The 20,415-nt window shown below is 49.6% G+C and overlaps 1 protein-coding gene across 1 annotated transcript in view; it reads left to right on the forward strand.

Annotated features, from left to right (window-relative positions):
- Positions 1-201: 201 nt before the first annotated feature.
- LOC128730465 (TLD domain-containing protein 2) overlaps positions 202-20,415 on the forward strand; it is a 54,230-nt gene continuing 34,016 nt past the window's right edge. Inside the window, exons 1-2 of the mRNA XM_053823511.1 lie at positions 202-304; positions 15,357-16,209. Of these exons, the coding sequence (XP_053679486.1) occupies positions 15,380-16,209 (830 nt within the window). The 5' untranslated portion in view covers positions 202-304; positions 15,357-15,379. The remainder of the gene's footprint in view (positions 305-15,356; positions 16,210-20,415) is intronic.

Below are 20,415 nucleotides of genomic sequence, written 5' to 3' on the forward strand. Positions count from 1 at the left end.
CACACATACACGCTCCATTTTGCGGAAAGAAAGTGACCCACGATCGGGATCGCGATAGCAACGAGAACCACTTGTAGGGGTCTTAGTGTGGCCACTGGCCTAAACCGTGCTGTTCCGTTTTGTGCCATAGCGAAAGAGGAAAAAAAATTCCCGCGTGACGAAACGCAGATCTTCCCCGTAAGGATCAGCCGGAAAAGCATAGCTCGACCGATGCGTCAAAGCGCGACCAAGTTTGTGTAGTTTTCTTGAACGAGAAGCAACGAAGCTCTGCGGGATAAAATTTATTAACCTTTCATTTACTAGAGTGAGTTAGCTTTACAGATCTGTTATGCATTTATGTCTTCAGCCACAAAAGCAAACCATCGATAAAGCCGAGTACTTTGATCGAGCAAGCCACAAACGATCGTACTGAAGTTCTTGAAAATTGCATCATGTCCTATTTTATCGTTTTTAGTACACATCTGATCTCAACTCGTGTCCCTCGATATTTCCTAAAGGAAAATGTTAATCTGTCGTACTACCACTAACATACATTGTGAAAAATCATCCCGATCTTTGATTTGGGGGTAGAATGTGGATGTAGTATCGTTCTCAAAAATATCAAGCACAGATTCGACACCTGATCTGTCCCTGAACTTCCTCGCCTTCGGTGCTTTTGCACCCCCCAAAAGCGAGTGCACTTCAGCCACAACGACAACCGACATTGACGAAACATCTGATCGCGATCGAGGCATGATCATCTTGCCCGAAAAGCGTAGAAAGCCGTCATCCAACACACGCACACGAATCGATCCGGCCGCTAAGCCGAACAACGAACCCAGCAACACCGTGTGGGTCCCTTTCTTTTTCGAACGGCACGAGACAAGGGGTGTCCCGTGACGCAGGCAGGCGAAAAAAAGGGCAACGAGGCAGCACCGGCATCGATGTCGAGCCGATGATCGTGACCGGTTTTTCTTGGGCCGTTGGGCGCGTTTATCCACCCCTTCTGAACCACGGAAGGGGTTGATGCACAGAAGAAAGCACCACCGTACGGGATCGTCTTGCAGCGGATCACGAAACGGTGTTTTTGCGGCAGGACGTGAAGCTTTTCGATGCGCAGACTCGAGATCGCGCAAGAATCGGGCTGATGATCGTGCAGCTTGCGGCTGTTAACATCCCGATGAGATGATCGTGCCTGCTCAAAATAGCGGAAACCCCGAAATCTCAAGCACATGGTCCCAGCGCACCCCCAAGCTAAAGCTCTGAAATCCCTCTCCTGCCCACCCCCCCCCCCCCCCCCCCCCCTCTAACGCGATCCTTCACGATCACACAAAACGGGTGATCTTTCCCAATAGAGCACACACTTCCAAGGCTGATCGCGGGCGCACACGCGGGAGCCCGTTAGCCGATGCGGGCCGGCGCAAGCGAAGCGTTAACTTAATCTGGACACATTTGAAATCTGGTTTTACAACAGACCCTGGCCACCCGTCACTCTCCCCCCCATGCCCAACCTCACCACAAGCGCGATCGCGAAGTGCGCCCGCGTGTTTGTATTCGTACGCCAGGGCTCGATCGTTGGCGAGGGTTTTATGTTCGATTTGGTTTGTTGATTTTTTTTCCGCTTTCCTGTTTACTTCGCTGCGCGGCTCCTGCCTCTGTTAGGGGCCCACCCCACCACCCAGCGTGTGTGTGGTTCAACCACGAGCCCACCTTTGGGTTGCGTATTTCGAGCCAAGCCCGCGACCGGCACACGCAAACCTGTCGAGGTGGTGCGTGGAGCTTGTCGAGCCACCCCCTGGGTGAGGCGGAAATCAGTGGGAAACGAACAAAAAAAAAGGCCCCCCACATATGGAGCCCCGCCGCGAACAGCGCGATGGAAAACGCGATGGAACTTTTGCTGAAAACGCCAAAAGAGCACGTGGAGCCGTGGCGGAACTCGTGCAAAATGCTCCGCAAAACGCGCGCGTATTGGTGAACTCTTGTGCCAAAGCGGGGTGACTAAGAACCGGCGCAAGAGCAGCGTCCAGGGATGGGGCACGTCAAACCATTCCTTAAAATGGATGCGGACGTTACAGATATAGAACTACCTTTTTGACGAAAACCGTTCACCTCATGGAGCCGGTGACTAGCGACGGTTCACCGCTTCAAGTGGCCATTCGAAACGTCTTAAAATAAAGCCAGCACATTCTTGAACCGATCGACCAAACGTTTCTTTCTCTCGCTGGTAGTGGTGATGGCGGTTGTTTGTCGTGCACCTTCCTAGTGCTCTGGTCACTCGAGGGCCCGCTCTACTACGCGCCAGCACAGGTGCAAGTGCTGCGCCATTTCGTGCAGCCAGGATGCAGCCGGTAGAGCTGAAAAACAACCACCATGTTGAAGGCCGAAGTCCTTCAACACGGAACGGAACGCCGGCGAGTGGTTGAATGAGGGGAAACGGATCGTTAGAAAAATTGTAAACCTCATCAGCCGCGCATGGACGTGCGCAAGTCTCGCTCTCGCGTAGCATAAATGGCGCATAGATGAAGCGCACGGCGTCGGCAACGGTTGTTAGGATGGTTTGGCTTTTCGATGTCCAAACGGAGCCCATTCGAAGCGAACGGTACACACACGGGGGAGGACTGGTTTTTCGAAGTCATCTCGATGGTGAGTCTTCCACACTGCACCTACCCGCCGGTGCCATTGAGAGGCAGAGACACAGTCAGGAACAGGTTCCACCATTCTGCGAGGCGTTTCGTTTTCTCGTCGGATTGCGCGGGAATTTTTACGTACCTGGGCTTTGATTCTAGTGATGCTTCAAACTTTGGGCGATCATTCACTCGAAGCGTAGTGGAAATGAGCCTTAAAGCATCATCAAACGTACCTTCGTTACGTGTTACAAAAGAATCTGCGTTACAAAAGAACCACGTGGGCATACGCTGCTGACGTAAAACCGTATCTAAACCGGTGCGTCAAACAAAATCCCCCCAGCAATTGTCGTTTAGGGCTCCAGTAAATCCCCCGTTGTCAACGAGCTTTTTCAACGGGCTCCGGAGGTGAAAATATTTAAGGAAAAATCCCCCATCCCAAATGGAATGGAGGCGAGGAATTTCGCTCGTCATCATCAGCTACCTGCAGCACATCGGCTGTTATCCCAACACCGGCCCTTGGTATGCTCTGTGACACCTTGCTCACCTCTTCCAACCGGTTCGCCTCAACTCGAATCAACCCGGCGTCACTTAGCGTATACAAATTGGTCAATCCTGCAACGTGTCGCTTTTTTTTTTTCCTTAATTCAAACCATCCCCCACCAAAAGCCTGCCGGCCACGTGTGGTGCACGCGTGAAAATCGTCCAACACCGTCGTTTTGCAAAACCCTCACCATCCCAGGGCTGGCAACCTTCAAATGTCTCCACTCTTCATTACACCCTGACCGGATTTCCTCCTTGCCTCGGTGCCAACGTTGGCTCGCGAGCGCTTATGCTGCGTGTGTGAGATAGTTGCAGCTCGGTGACACCGCGAACCCAGGCGCATCGTGTGCCAACGCGACCCACCGTGTTACGGATCGGTGCTCGATGAAACTGAAATTTTTACCATCGCGCCGCCGCTAATTAGCACCGGTTAGCGTTAATTATCGCTTCCTGGGTTTCGAGAGCAACCGTACGATGGCTACGTGTGCGTTTCTAGTTGGCGTTTAGCGTACTCGAAAGCCCAGACCCACAGACGGGATGGAATTAGCGCGCGATCAATCCTCACCACTTGACTCTCGCGTATGGCTCGTGTAAGCTCCAGTTTGCGTATGGAGTTTCTGCTCGAGGCTCAGTGTCAGCAGCGCACCGATCGTAAGGAAGGTGTCGACGCCATTTCTGATGACGATCGAGTAGACGTTGACGCACATCGAAAGCGAAAGGACACAGCGACATCTTCATTCGAGGTTGAGTCACGAGTTTGTTTGCGATCGATTGGGGTATTATTTTTTTTTTTCGTAGGTTCCAAAACCCCCAATTACCGACCCGATCGATCGAACACGGCCCAGTACGGCATTGATTACAGCACCATCAACCCTTAGCGTGCGAAAGGATTTTTTTTTCATCCATCCTCAAAGGTATTGACTTTTCGATGTTTTGCGCAATGTCAAAAATATCGTTTTTATACGTTTCCTGCGGCAATCACACCGGGATCGAATCGTTTTTATCGCTCCCCGTCGGGTCGGGAAAGACGGACACGGTTCCGCAAGGTACGGAATCGTGCCATTCCCACGCGCAAGCAAACGCGCACGCAAACGATGCTGATTTTTAACTCGCCCGCAAGCAGTTAAAATTCACTTTAAACCAACCAACCTTCGGCATCCCGTCGAGCGAATGACGTCGTTTTGATGGCAGCAAAGAGCCGCTCGCCAACCATAAAATGCGATTTAAAAAAGCATTCTCAGGGCTCAGGGGTGTGTGTGTGTGTGGGTTAAAAAAAAGAAAAAGGAGCCGAACAAAAAAACGAGCTTCTGGCGTCGTTCTCGGGAAGTCGGTTTCGCGTCTTCTAGATCTGAAACTGGTGGTAAACTGCCGGTACCATGCCATACACACCCTACTCGAATGTGCGGTATTCGCATCATAACGCCCGGCAATGTCAGGTGCGAAAATATCTCGCATTTACCCACCCACCAAGGGAGGGTGGCCAATAAACCACGTGCCACACGACCCCAGAACCGGAGGCTCGAATTCCGACCAACCCCCGGGTTGACTATCGAGTTGCGGTTATTATTTTACGATCCATTTTTTTCCCCCGTTTTTACTCCGTACACCTTCTCGCTGGTGGAGTCATCGATTAGCGGTTCTACGGAAATGCACGATCGGCAGCGCGGGTTCGTGGTAAAGTGTGCGAAAGTACCTTGAAAAAATAAATAGTGCAACGACAGTTCGCTAGCCTTCCCCAGTGGCGGGGTGGAATCGATTTTGCTGTACTGCATAAAGGATAAACCGTGCCCTGAAGCAAGGAGCGATGCTGGCTAGGGGATCGATCGTTTTTTTTTTTTTGCAAAGCGATACACTCTCCCTACGGTCACTAATGAATGCGATTTGTTCGCTCGTGCACCATACCGGAACTTTGCGGTGGGAATTAACGATTTCCGTTTGTTAAAAAACGATGCAAAAAATAACGGGTAGGAACTTTTCCCCCATGGGGGTTTTTATAATGAAATGTCACGGCAGAGTTCCTGCACCGTTGTTTGGGGTGTGCTCTTCGGATCGACCCAACAGCCGAAGCTCAAGGACCTGTGCGGGTTTATCGATTGGTATCCATTAATCTTCACCGACAGACGACCTTCCTGCAGGTTGATAATGGATCCATGCACTTCGGGCAGCACATAATCGAAGCTCATAAGGCAGATAATTCAGAGTATTTTTGATTGAGAACAGTGATTTTTATTCCATGAACGGTTTGGTCGGATTTTTCTTCAAAATAAATTTACAGATTATTTCTAGATTTCAAGGATATTTCATTTTCCAAAGGCTGTTCCAATCTTCAACCACAGATACAATTTTTAGCGTGTTTTCACGGCTGGAGGGAGTTTCGTCCCATCAGTCGCACGATTTCACCTTATCCTGGATGGGTTCGGTTCAGTAGTTCTCTTCTGCATAGCTTTCCTGGTTTCGTCCTTCTAGGATCTCATTTCTTTTCCTAGATTTTCTGGACCTTCTGGGTTCTTCAGGCTTTTACGCTTGCTTAGCTTCCCTAGATTTTTTGCTCTGGTAATCTGCCATCTTAAAGAGCACTAAAAAATCAACAGCGCTCTCTTCAAATAGAGAGATCCATGTCCTTTTCAATATGAATGAATCGTAAGTTTGTTTTTGTACCACGTGGGATTTTATTTTACCCAACGAGAGGGTCGTTTGTTCTATCCGAAGGTGCCCAAGGGCCACTGCATCATGTGCCAACACCATGCAGTGGAATGCTGTTTGTTGCACCGCCACGAGTTACCCTCTGCAGACGGGCAACCAATGCCACCGTTCTGATATCAGTGCGAACTACTACAACCCCGCGTGACTAGTGTTCTGTTGGCCGCCACGTTTACTCCAGCGAAGGCACTACCACCGACATCTTAGGGCTGCATCTCCCTAAGCAACCACCGCGTGCTGCCGTCTCACGGTTGGCAAGACGCGTTGTCCTTGACGCTGGGCCGCAAAAACCTACCGCTGGGCCGTTGTTCTAGACCCAGGCGGACAAACGCACGCATTCTCACAGCCGAGGCACAATCCGTTCTATGCCAACACGCGTGCTTCGGCGATGGAGCGGCACACGTCAGTTGTAAACCGGTCCCCTTGCTTGGGGTGTGCTGGTGCAGCGTGAAAAATGAGCACAATAACTAGAAGAAAAGCACACACAACCACACACACACGCATGCTCGCATGAACAACCCACCCATCTGGGCCGGATGGTGGGATGTAGGGGACCGCGCTGAAAAAGTGTTTGCCCAGGTCACGAAACAACGCCTCTCGTATTTTTTTTTTGGGAAGGTGTTCCAATTTAATTTTGAAATGCTTCAAAATACCGACACAGTATGGGTGGGTGCGCCTACAATCCACCCCGTGTCGAATGTTTTTCCGACGGCTAAGGTTGATCGCAAACAATCTGTCAACTGGAGAAATATCAATGGTCGGCTGATGCTAAAAATAAACGCAACCACTAAGTTGAGTTGAGTAATACAATTTGCGCCATAAAGGTTTTGCTGCGATGGTGTTATTTCGTTTGACCTTGGCTTTGATAGGGACGCATTGATACTAGATGCACCGCGGAAGATGTGTTTAATCGAGAGTTAATTGTACACTCGCGAAGAGAAAACCCACCCTTAAGAAAACGTGCCTTTACGCCCGACGACACCAAAAGGTAACAACCTGCGACGAAGAATTGCAACAACAACGGTCTCACACACCCGCGAGGCAGGAAATAGTAAATATTTTTGTTGATTCAACAACTTGAAAGCACACCACCGATATTATTCCCGTGGGCGCTCAATGTGTCTCTTTTGCGTGCGTGTGCCTCAATGAGCAGGGTTTTATTTCACCTCCCCGAAGCCGCACCAGCGTTGATGGGTGTATTAAAAATGTTTACGTCCTCGTTGGGTGGGGGTTGCCCCGTTTGTTTAATTAGTGCCGGATGAGCTCATCTCGTCGCTCGAAACCTCCCTCCACATGGCGTGAGGTCCTAAAGCTGTACGATTGGGAGGCTTAGAACAAAAACAAAAGGGTGCAAAATTAAAACCGTGAAAATAAAGCCCACCACAAAACGCTTGCACCATCGCAAAACGCGTCCCCATCACATGGTCCCGGGCATTTAAAAGGGAAGATTAAGCGTGTACCACTTGCTTGCGTGTTGGGGGGGGTTGCGCGAGAATGCGACACACATGCGTGTGTGCGATTTAAACGCAAGTGCAAGGCCGGTATTGCCTGCGACTGTTCCCACGTGGCGTACCCCCGCGATTAAGGCCACGCCAGTCGGAATTGTAGCAATTAAAGTCGAAACGTGCCTCGTGTCAGCTTCTTGCGCGTTGTTATTTCTTCTCGCTCTCGATAGAGAACGCACGGAGGTGCTCGAGTGGCCAATAACCGGCTTGTTCAAGATGCCATTCGCTGTGTTCTAAGCAACGGTAACAAAAAGCTCGAAACAAAGCCCAGCTTTTGCCGGGTGCGAAATGTCCAATCGACACCTCGTTACGCGCGCGGCATTCCGTTTCGTGAGTGGTTATTATTAATTCCGCTTTTTTTTGCTTGCTTGCTTGTCTTTAAGAACATTTACTGAACGCTTCGGTTTGAAGGCAAGTTCCACGCCGTCCAATTCCACTGGTTTCGCGAATGGGTTGCCCTGAAGAGCGCCATCACCTTGAAAATCGGTGGAAAGACACACAGACATGTGGAGCAATTTGATTAATTTTTCTATTAAGTGTGCAAAAAAAAAACCAAACGTCCAACAGCGCAGCAGGAGAACGGTGGCCCCAAAACCTAACACCGGCACAAGAACTTCGAATCCACCGGATCGCGCTAATGGTGCTTCCATCTCGCACGGTGGAGCAAATCGAAGGTTGTCCTGGGTAGGGAGCGAGCACGTGAATAGGACCATTTTTGCGGCCTTGCGTTGGCGAGTTTGGGTTGATTTACTTTTGCAAACTCTCATACACTGCCAAAAGTTGACCTTTTGCGGCACGGCGAGGGCAGCATAACTCCCACCGAACGAGGCGTTGTACCGAGGCATTAATTTATGATCCTTGCATCGTAAGCATTTTATGAGGCTCTAAAGCTGAAACGCCGCTACTAGAGAGGCCTTCCCGGAGTGAATGCGTGTGACAGACCCCCTCCAACGGCACATATCGTCGAATGCGCGCTTATGGGAATGCCAGGACAAAAGGGTGGCCGTAATTAAAATGATATCAACACTTTTAATGGCGCCCGTTTCGAGGCGTGAGATGAATGATTCATCGAAGCACGAGAGCAGCTAAGCAAAAATCCGTCATTTCCGATGTAAAATTTATTCCGCGTGTGTGTTTGTGTGCGATAGCCACGCAGCTGATAAGCCCTTCTTCGTGGGGGTAGGGAGCGAGCATGAAAAAAGAATTTGCATTTTGCTCTGAAACGATATCGTTTGGTGACGAACGGAGGATAGTCAAATTTAAGTGCCCATAAAAAAAATAAATAACGCACATCGAACGCGCGCTTCTAAAACGCGGTGGAGATTGCCGTCGTGCCGTTCTCCATTTTCGATACACGCTGTTGGGGAGGCACTGGAAAAAAGCGAGAAGAAAAAGACGAAAAACGACGCTGTTCCTGCCACCTGGCGCGAAAGCCCACCATGGTATGGAAGCGTCCTCGTACTTCGGCCCTAGCGCAAAGCACATCCTATGCACGTCACGCGTTTACTTTCACGATCCGATCTCTGTCGCGCGTGCTCTCACCTGCGATGGTGGGCTAAAAATACAGAGAAAAAAAAAACAAAACAATCACCGATGCACCAACGCTCTGTGAATGCACCACGTGCCCCGGGTTGCTGGTCTAGCGAGGGTGTTTGGGGTTTGGGCCGGAGCTTCTTCGCCCGGTTTCTGGCGTTGAGCCAAACGACTACGACGACGAAGACACCCCCGTCGTTCGAATACAAACCGCACATGCACATGTTGTCACGCTTCGCCAAACCGGCGGCGTTGGTGTGATGAAACCCGCACCGAATGCACCGGTGTTGCGCTGTAGAGTGGGAGTCATCTGGGGGGCTGGTAGAAGGGGAAGGGACGCAGCGAAAACAAATTTCCTGGTGTGCGGTGGAAAGTGACAACTTTTCTTTTTTTTTTTGCGGTGCCACCAACCACCTGCTCGATCGAGGAAAGCGATCTGCGATCGTGAATTCGTTGGATGGATGGATCCCTGGCCCGTTTGGAAAGCGAAAGTGTTTCCTGGCGTCCCGGGGGTGGAGGGATGCCCCCAGGGAGGGTGAAAGGTGGTACGGAAGCATACCATTCAATGTGTGTGTGTGTGTGTGTGCGTGTTTCACAAAAGGAAGTAACCTTTTTTTTCGCTGGTGCTGTGATTTATCGAAATCAGTCTGACACCTCGTTCATTAATTAATCGAAGAGTTCGAAGCAGCCCAGGGCACCCGTAGCGAGTTCTTCAAACCACCAGAGTGCGTTGTCCGATTCAATTCCCTTCCATAAGGGGTTTTTCCTCGACTTTTTCCTCGACCAACGCAGCGGTATCTTTCGAGGCACGAAATTATGCCTTCTAGCGGCCTGCGGCACCACGTCCTTTGGGGACAGGTTGAGCTAAATTGCTCGTGTGCTTGTGTTTGGGTCGTTTATTTTTTTTTTATTCTTTCTTGTCGTCATTTTATTTGCCACCCCCCACGGGTGTCCAACAGCAGCAAAGGCACACACACACACACACGAGGGTCCGAAACGACCGCTTTAGTGTGATTTTCAACCCTTGTGCCCTCGTTGGCTGGTCGACGAGGCCCCAGGTGGGTCGACATCCTTGGAAGGGTTATGCCGAAGGTTACGACGAAAGTGGAACGGAAATGAAGGGCCACCGGACACCTCCGCAGGTTGCTCCGTGTCGTGTGCGCCACCCCATCGAACCCCATCTGGTCGATGTCGTCGCCGTCGGTATCTCGACATGATTGCCACCGAGAGCCGTTTTTGGGGTGGATAGTAATCAGCGTTATTTTTTATTTTATTTTTATTCGCGCGTGTAGCATTATGTCCATGGCTTAAGCTTGCGGGAAGTTCACGAACAAAACGCACCACGCTCCGTAGTTCTAATTGCCAGGCATTTAACCAATTAAACGTGACTGCTTCATCAGCTCGGGAATCCATCGAGAGCCCCCCGGTAGGCGCTCATTTTGGCTCATTTGCTGCTGTTGGGCTTTCCGATTCCGGGCGTGTTTTAGGGGAGCATAAGTGCGGTGACAAATTGGCGGGTTTACATGCAGAGAATTGCGCTCATTAGACGTGTTGTGGCTCTTGCGAGGCTCACCACCGAGCAGAAGCAAATGATGGTCTTCACGGATGTCATTTGTCGGCCGGTCGAAGAGCGATCGTTTTAACGATTTCAACAAAAAAGAAACAGTATCCTTACAGCCCTTTGTTTGGTGTGTTGGGTATGTTCCTGCCATACGCCATTTTCCACCAACCGGGGGTACGATTGCCAGCGAAACGACCGAAACCCCATTACCGCAGCTGATTGATAGTTGGCCTTAATTTTCAAACAAAAAAACCCCTTTCATACCGGCCATTTGTAATGAAAATCATCTGCATAAGTCAGCACTATCGTCGAGCGCCCGGGGAGGGAATGACTCGTTTTTCTTGCCCGCGATTGCGTCGCATGCGGTGCAGTCCGGTCGGATTAAGCCGCGATCGAATCCACGCTTCCCGGTAGGTCCCTTAAAGCGCGGTCCTCATAATGGTTGCCATATTTCAGCGCACCCATCGAAGCATTAGCCTTTTGTGGGCTGACACTATCATCAGCGGTCCAAGCGGTTCTCCTAACGCGTCACCCACCGCCGCGGCCATGCATTACGCCGTCAATGATGAACCATTGTTGTCTTTGTGTGTGTCCGAGGTGGGCTCCTGGCGCACCGAATGCACCCACCCGTGTGACGTGGTGCAATGATGCAACCGGCCTATGCCCGGCTCGCGGTCCATAGCCAGCCGCAAAGATTAATCAGTACTTACACAATTTTACACCGTATTTCGTAATTTTCATATTTTCTTTTTCACGCGCGTGCCCGCTCATAACCGCCGGCAAGGAGTTGTGGGCACGTGGGCTCTTGGTTCTCTCTCTCTCTCTCTCTGTTTGGCTTCCAAACGCGTCCAATGATTTGCGATTTCTGCTGCTGTCGGGTGAGAAAAAGAGAACCCGGTGACCACCACCGCCTGTGAATGGGGTTCGTTTTTATGTTTCACTCCCCTTTCTAGCGTGTCCCGTTGGGTTTGCCGGTGTCCTAATGGCAAAACAAGCGCCTCGGGAACATGTGATCGAGTTCGATTTTTGCCCAACAACGCGCTTTTGCACTGAGCTGCGATCGTTGAAGGAACGTGCGTTACGCGACTCGTCCGTAGTTCGATTTCGTTCATCGGCCGTGCGGTGTTTTTTTTTTTTGCCCACTTCCCTAATCCCACACAAAGCACGTGTGCTGTTGGAAGAACGCTAGCTCGAATGGTGGATGCATTCGAGGCTTTTGTTGCGCGATGTTCGATGCATCGATTCGACACGCATTTGCAACGCATATCTGCTGCATGCAACCGACCGGGGAGCCCTTTTGATGTGCAGCAAAACTAATTAAACCCACACACCTGGTGGCGGTCGATGCTGTCGGTCCATATTTTCCATTCCTTCGCGTGGCATGGCTTGGCGGTGAAACAAAACGCGAAACGGAAATTGGCAACACGCGAACCGTCAGTGGCGATTGCGACAGCCCGCTTGGCCAAATCGCGGTATTAAAAATGTCTGTCGGGTGCGATTGCCTCATCGTTTCCTGTTGCGAACTGTAATTATGTTTCGGTACGGCCAGCAAAATGGCCGGCTGTGTGTTAAAGCTAGCAGAAATTAGCCCATGGTGGATGTTTAAAAATAGCTTAAAGCACCACATGCGTAAGGCGATTTTTTTTGTGTGTGTATTTGCTCACAATCGAGTATTTGTTTTCGTTCTTGCAAAAGTGCTTCGAAAAGTAAACCCTTCCGGAAAACTGTCAGCCGGTCAGTCGGTGGTTTTTCTTTCCGGCTACCGTACTGCTCCATATCGAAATTTACGACACGCACAATTTTATTGCGTCAATTCCATCATCACCGTCGTCAGCATCGTTATGAGCCAGACTAATAAAAGTGGAGTAATTTGGCTCATTTCATTATCATAATACGTACCGCCCGCCAGCCAACCCAACCAACCGCGGACTCGGTATCAAACACGATGCACGCGAGAAAAATGAGACGAACCCGCTCAAAGCTCGGACCGTAAATTAGCGGCCGCAGGTTAATTAATAAATTTGCATTATTTTACGGACCGCGGCGGCACCGATCATCTCGCAAGTGCCCTATTAGGTGCGAACACCCCCAACCGATTTCATGGTGCCCGGTTCGGTTTTCGTTCCGTTACGGCAGGCGTCGCAATAGGCGCGCAATAGCAATAAAAACCGTTTAATGTAAATCCTCTTCGGTCGGCTTCCAGCGGGTTAAGTTGATGATGAAGGGAAAAAAAATACCCAATGATTTTATTTTATTAAACAACTTCAACCGGCTACCGGCAGCCATTGGCTCATTGAACGCGCGTAATAAGAAAATGGCCCATAAAAGCCACCATCAATCGACATTTTCGCGCACAATTAGCACCGGTTTGTGTGACGTTTGGGCGTACGACGAAAGCCGGACCTAGGATAAGTCACCCAAAGCGATGCGAATGACCAGTCGAAGGGTTCGAACGGACTATTAGCCTACTTGAGAAACGGAATTCTGGCGGGTATGCCGCGAGCCCTCGTTCGAAAGCGAATTAGAAGAACCGATCAATTATATCGCACCTCATTCCGGGCCACAGCACACACCACCGGACCCGCCTAATGGTTCGTCGTCGTCGGGGTTCGTTTTTTTTTCTCGCTCTCTAAATTGCACTCATTTCCATAGCTGATCGCTTCATCGATCGATCACGGAAATGAGTGCGCCCGTGGCACAATTAACGTTGCCGCCTGGACCTGGTGTGGAGCCGGGCTAAACAGTCGCAATACCAATCGATCCTCGCATCGGCTGTTCTAATAATACTTTTGTGCGAGCGAATGCTGCTGCCCATTGCTTAATTATCGCTAACGAGGAAGTTGCCCATCGGTGACAGGGCTGACGCACTCGGTTGGGTTATATCGCAATCCGGAAATGGCTCGGTAGGCGGTTTTGTTACTTCCTTGCGAACGCGTGAAAGGCCCACGTGAGTCTCTGCGTTTTCTCGACGATATTCAATAGCATCTTGATCATTTGTGGAGATCGCCACTAGGGTAGGGAAGCGAATTCAGGATACCGAGAGATGAACTTGACACTGTACAAGAACCTATAAGGTTTTCTCGGCATGTTTATTAGCATCGATTGAAAAGTAAAGCTTTGTACCACTGTCCATTATCATCAAACCGATATTGGCGCATTCGATTAGGCGGATTTAATGAAACCGATCATCAGCAGTTTATCTTTTTTGTTATGCTAACCTGACCACCGTTACAATGCGCCCTTCGTTAGCGTGCACAATAGACGCCTCATCAAGACCACAATTCGATTGCAACACGGGCATTGAAATGTGACCTCCTCCCGGTTGGATCGATTTTCTGATTTTATTGTATTACTTCTGCCACCCACGGGCCCTCGGGTTGCATTCCAAATTGACCGAAGCATTCGAGCGGCAAAAAACGCGCGGGACCATACATTATCGTACCGTAGCAGCACCAACGGTATTAAACAATGCCACTACCAACCGGTGGAAGAGGGCCAACTGTGTGCGGCTTTTGCAACAGCGAGCAAAAAAAAAAGAGGGGAAAATAAAACCACGCTTATGGAGCGCGCAAAAATTTGTAGTTTCAAATTACACCACCCTCGGTTGGTAGCCGGAAAATGCGCGATTCGTAAACGTCCATTCCGGCGGCTGACTGTTTGCCCGCGAGCGCGTTCGTGCCTGGTCGTGATGCAAACACGCGGATTAATGGAATTTAAGCAAATGTTTGCAAGCGAAGGCAGAAGAGTGCGTGGGGCATTATTTACAAATCGATCGAAAATCAAAATTTTCGCTAATGATTGCAACGTGCCGGGGTCATATTTCTTCAAATGTATCAACCATGTGCCATTGTGCGCCACTAACACGTGGTGGTTTTGATTGTTTTTTGAAACAAAAGCGCCCTTTATATGGGAAGCAGGAAAATAATCTCTTTGCTTGGTTTCGTTTTTATGACCTTTTTCTATGCATTGTATTTGCTTTGGTACTTTCACTTTTTTGATTCTTTGATACTCTGAAGAGCATCGCATCGTAGAACACACCGTATTCTTGCAGTTCACGTAGCACAATGTTTGACGAACTCCTTTAAAACGACTGTGTCCGGATGTGGTGTTACTTTTCGCAAGATCACTCGGCCAATTTCCGCCCACCCGGCTAGACTCATTACGTTTTAATGGGCGTCCATCTGAAGATGATTAAAATTGACTCGCTTCATCTCGCGGAATGGCAGCTATAAGCGAGCGAAGCTTTCCGCCGTCACTATAAATACTCATCACAAACGGCTCATCGACTCGTGCCGGCGTCTTTGCTGTGGAGCCGCGTCCAGAGGTCGTAAAATCCACTTGTAACTATCCGAACTCACCCACGTGGGTCGGTGTTGAATTAATCACTTTTTAATGCGTCTCCCCATCTCGAACCACCATTGACCCGAGAAGCGCACAAAGCAGACACGCCGGTTGGAGCACGTTTACTTAGAGTTAAGGGTTAGCTTTTTTTTTTGTTATACCATTTTGGCCTTGGTCGTGAAATATTCCGTCTTGCTTCCAAACGTGCCCGTGCGACTTATCAGCAACGAAACGTGACCACGCTCAAGAGGTTCCGTTCGTGCGGCTTTAATAACCGCTAAAAATAATCCACTCATACCACCGGCGGGTCGGGGATCGTGTCCACTTCCCAGTACACCGGACAGAACCCGTTTCCAACCCCAAACCTAAAGGCTGGCTAGAATATACTCGAGACAATTTAGAGTGGTGACACACAGTACGATCGTTCGCACGGCTATCTTATCGATGGTTTCAACGCTCCCGTGGCTCAACACCTTTTACCCGGCTGCGCAAGAGATACGCATGCCACCAAACACCGGCCGGATTCGATTTATTTACTCGCGTTTCTTTGCCCGGTGCGCACTTTTCCAGCACCATAACGCACCCTCTCAGCCATGACCAGCATACTGTCCGCGTCGGGAAAGTACCGCTCGCGGAAGGACTTCAGTACCGGCTCGATCCCGACGCTGGTGTCACTGGATGAAGAATCTAGTCTCTCAACGACGACGACGACCTCGGTCAGCAGCGACACGGTGCTGCTGCAGAACCTGCGCAGTGCCAACAGCAGTGCATCCTCGAACGGCGGCACCAACATCACCGGTGGCAGCAGCAGTAGTAGCAATTTGAACATCAAAAATGGTCTCGCCACAAAACCTCCGAGGCGCAGCTCGCTCGGGCTTGCGTTACTTGGTTCGCGTGGTTCCGGACCTACCGAAAAGAGCGGCAAACGTCGCAGCTCGATCGCGGTCGTGTTCCTTGGCGGAGGTCGCAAGGACGCGAAGGTTGCCACACCCTCGAACGGCTCGGGAAATGGCCATCACCATCACAATGGCCACTCGATCAGCACCATCCCGGAGAAGTACATCAAGACGGGCGAATCGGACATCGAGAATGATTCACCCAACACGGACACGTTCGGTGTGATGGGTGAAGCGAACGGATCCGGTCAGCAGGATGTGTACGGTGGGGGTATTCCTGGGTATGACAAAAAGCGCCGCAGGTCGTCCTCTTGGCAGACGAAGTTAGAGCGACGCCGGCGCAAAGGCATGATGGCTGCGCTCGATGGTAATGATACGATGCCACAGGACTCCGCCAGCTTCAGCAGCTTCGGATCGGTGCAAGGACTCGACGGATCTCCGCAGGGACATGGCCCAGGTGGGAAGTATGGGCGCGAAAAGCGCCACTCCTGGTGGAACATCTTCGTGCCGGACAATCTCAAGCAAAGGTGACTATCTCGTGGTGTCGTGATCGCGACTCGTCGCAACACATTTCGCGATTCGCCTGTTCAGTAAACACGGTCGGGACCGTGTAGAGGAGGTGTTGGGGGAATGGAGGTGTGGGGGAACTGAGGTTGCTTAAATGTTTGCCCAACGTCTATGATGGGTTGACGCTCCCCAGTGTAGTGGGAAACGTGCATCGAACAAAGCAGACCACGTCAACTGGCTGCGGTCAATGTACTGCAGGTGGAAGCTGAGATGCTTCACCTTCACCAGCGGCATCGCACTCGACGTATCGCATTCTCGCTCGTGTGGAATTCATCAAGGAGAGTTAGTTTCGCAAGCACGAAAAGATCGATCTTGTGTCTATTGCGAGGTTATTGCAGTTTTTGCTATACACCTGTCATTTGGTGCTGTTTTTTTTTGTTACGCACTGTGCTGTGGGTTCTAATAGATAAAGGATGACTTTTAGGCTTTTGGAACCTGAGCGATTCGTGTACTACTTCCCGTTGACAAAAGCTTCTCGAAAGACACTCGATACTGTCTTTGGAAATACTTCGGAGATTGACATTGACCCACATTCCTTTCTGACAGCAGCTTCCTGAATCGGCACTCGTTGATAACCTGGGATGTGAGCCAGAAGCGTCTGTGTTTGGTTTACATACCGGGTGTCTTATCAATAGACTGTAGACAGCTTATTATCTGGCAAAGCTGTACAAAGCTCCTTGTCTTGTACACGAGGGCTTAGCGTTGCCTTTAACGCAAACCGTTGTTTACAGAGAAGAAACACATTTCGGGAAGTCATCAAACACTGCTCAATTGATCTCGATTGGAAACTATCTCGTCTAAAGCAGCCCCCTCGAGATCGAGCTCGATTCCATGACTTGCCGAAACGGTCAATATTTCGCTTCCGTTTTCCCATCATTCAAATGAAGGCCTTCCCGTCATCCGTTCGCAGAGCCGTTGTCTACGTGACCAGTGACAGGCGGCTTGTCTGGGCGCGTGACATCATACCATCGGCCAGGGTTCCGCAATAGTGCGTAGTCGTTCAATTGCGCTTTGTGATCAGCTCCATCGTTTCCATCCACTCCATTTCGGTGCAGTTCAAATCCGTTCCCTCTCATCAGCAACACGAAGCGTTAGCGCCATTTTTTTTCTTCTTCCCAAGAAGCCATTGAACAAAATGTCATTAAATAAATCCATGCCATCCTACCATCCAGCAACGTGGCCTCTCGCTGGTTTGACATTTCGGGTTTGACGGTAAGCTGTGTGATCTGCTGCACGTTGCACTTTCTGTCGATTGCCATTAGAATATAATTCCAACTTATCCACCAGCCAGGGACGCGTTTCCGACCCCCACAGGCACCTTGCTTACGACGTTCAAAGGGTAGTGAGTTCTCGAAGCGAATGTCAAACGTGTTGACTTGTTGGGTATTCATAAGTTTCCGTGCTTTGGCTGAACGCTTCTGTCGATCGCGCGCTTTACTTGCAGCGAAAAATGATTTTCGAATCGATGCAGACCATTTGTTTTGATGCCCTTCGGGAGACGTATCGATAAAGCATGATGACATTTCTTATCAGCATAAAAATGATTGTTGATAGCAGAAGAGAATGGTTGCTGTTTTAATCAAACTTATCCGCTCAAATTAATGATGGCTCTCTCTCTCTCTTTTTAATCGGTATAAGAGCAAGATAAAGTGGTCTGCAGACACGCGCGATTGAATGAATAATTATTATAGCAATCTGTGGCAAATATCATTGATTGTTTCGTTTGCCAACCGATCGATGGAGACACAAACACCAGGACTGAATCTGTGTCTATATGCTACCATTTCGTTCAGAGGCTCGTTTTGTGAAGTGCATTGTAGATGCAGATAGCGTCCTCCACCATTTAGATTGCCAGTGATTTAGAGAAATATCATAGTCAAACAATTCGCTCGGCCTACCGACCATTACCGATAAGTGGACGTATCTGTGTGATGGGGTTGGCAATTATAAAGAACAAAAAATATCCCACTTTATCATCAATATCGTCCTCAATATACCCTCTCATTCTTATCGTTCACGATGTAATATTAAATAACACTATCGTCGCGCCATTTTTATCTCTTGGGACACCCATTTCTCGCGAAGTGATAAATCAAATATTTATCTCACTCAATTGAACAGCATCTATCTGCCGCAATCAGGGCTACCGGAGCTGTTTGGAAAAATCACCACAACGCAAAAGACAAGCAACATGCTTAATTTCCGCTGTAAAGCATATGTTTCTCACACGTCGGTAACAGCGAAGAAATCACTCCGTGAGGAAACCATCCTGTTAGCGAACAATGCCACCGCAGCCATTGGTTTAGTGGGCGAATATTTGCCCCCCAATAATCCCAATGTAAGCTCCCTTAGTGGTTGTGTTATGTACCGAACCAATGCATCGATGCTCGAGCATGGAGTGGAGCGAAATTGTGGAGCAAACAAACCATAAAATGCAACAACCCCACAGGTTCCACGCAAACATGCGGTGCATCGTAAAAGGATTAACGATCGTGTTGAGCGTGCTTTACTAAACACCTGCTTTTGCAGGAATAGCGCCCAGTGTGCCACGAGAGTCGCCACATCGATCCGCTATCTTCGCACGTCACGTGCTCCAGTGGAAGCGTCAACGGTTGCACCGAAAACATCGATCCATTCGAATGCGTCCCAGTGTCCGGAAGGCGAAGGGCTCGAAGGGCAGAAATCGTGGCTGAGCTTCGAGACGAGCGATAAAATGTTGAACCATAAAAAGAAGCAACAACCCTCACGCCACGCTCGTGTCCCACCCACCGGGGGATGACGTTTGTCCAGTGATAAGCAACCCACCCAGGGAACCTGGGGGCGTAAGGGCTGAACTGCAGCAGGAATCAATATTTGGGATCACCTGTTTTCGTTCCTTCTTTTGTGTCGCAGCTCAGTGACCAGACGGTGAATCTGGAACCATTGCGCCATCTCGTCCCCAAAAGGAAGCTTATCAAGAGGCTTTCTCGGGTATGGCTGTGTGGGTTCGCCCAGCGTTTGTTATCGGTAAGGGACGCATTTTTCGTCCCATCGTCGGCGCAACACCGGGCTCACCTACATTCTGGCCACATGGGTTGGCTGTATCGGGTGCGGTGGTCACATTTCGCTCGTTGAAGCTGCATCCCGCGGCGTTCTTTTTATTTGTGTGCGATTTTTGTGTCTACTTGCTAGCAAAGCTTAGTACCTTCGGGATGTCAGTGATCGTTTAAAGGATAGTGTGTGCAAATTTAATAACCAAACTAACGACACCGAATAAACGCACGCCCCTAGTTCAGAGTGTTGCAGTGAAAGCACGTGGCTTGCATTGCTGTAATAAAGCGAATATAGCACAATATAAAATCATTAACATTCCGTGGGACTGGTTCGTGAAAAGAGAGTACTACGTACGAGTGTAACATTTTGTGTATGTCCTTGAATGCACGCGTACGGTAGACCAGTGCCATGAACGATAACGTAGAGAGCGAGAAAACAAAAGCTAACCCAACAATGGAAAAACCAAAGAAGCTTAAGAATCAGTTATCTAAATTTAAGGAAACCTACTGGTAAGGAAATCCTTGTCGCTGTTATCTACCTGCGTGTCTACCTATCTGTTATCCCATCCTCCCGTGATTGTGTGTTCATTTTTAATCGAATGATTCACCCATGTTCTGGTTAAATGATGGTGTGTAGTGTATGTTTACCACGAACGTCGAACCGTATCAAGTGATCGTCGCGCGTTGATATCATATTTTTGGATCCCGCGCCAAATCCAAGGCCGCAATACGTTTGAAGCTATTTGTTACTGTTTTTTTTTTGGGTTTAACTGAAACATGACCATTTCCAACGCCGCCAGTCGCGGCAGAAAATCCTTCCGTACGGTAACGAATAGCAATTAGCTGCTTGCCCTATCGGTGGTGCGTTGATTGAATCTCGCTGTATTTTAGAGATAGTGCGATTGTTTGGTCCGCTAGGAGCTTATCGTTGGCCCACGCAATCGCTAAAACTGCTGGCTCCCGGTGGCCAGTGCAGCGATGTAATCACGATGAATAGGCACAGTGACGTAGCGCCCTCTCGATAGGGCTGGACGCGATTACGAACCGTGAAATGTCTGCCAAATCAGTTTATTCGTCCACTCTCGCTCTCACCTCATTGGGGCGTTACGTAACGGCAGCGAATTGGGGATGAGT

The sequence above is a fragment of the Anopheles nili genome, chromosome 2, assembly GCF_943737925.1.
Source record: "Anopheles nili chromosome 2, idAnoNiliSN_F5_01, whole genome shotgun sequence".
Taxonomy (NCBI): Eukaryota; Metazoa; Arthropoda; class Insecta; order Diptera; family Culicidae; genus Anopheles; species Anopheles nili.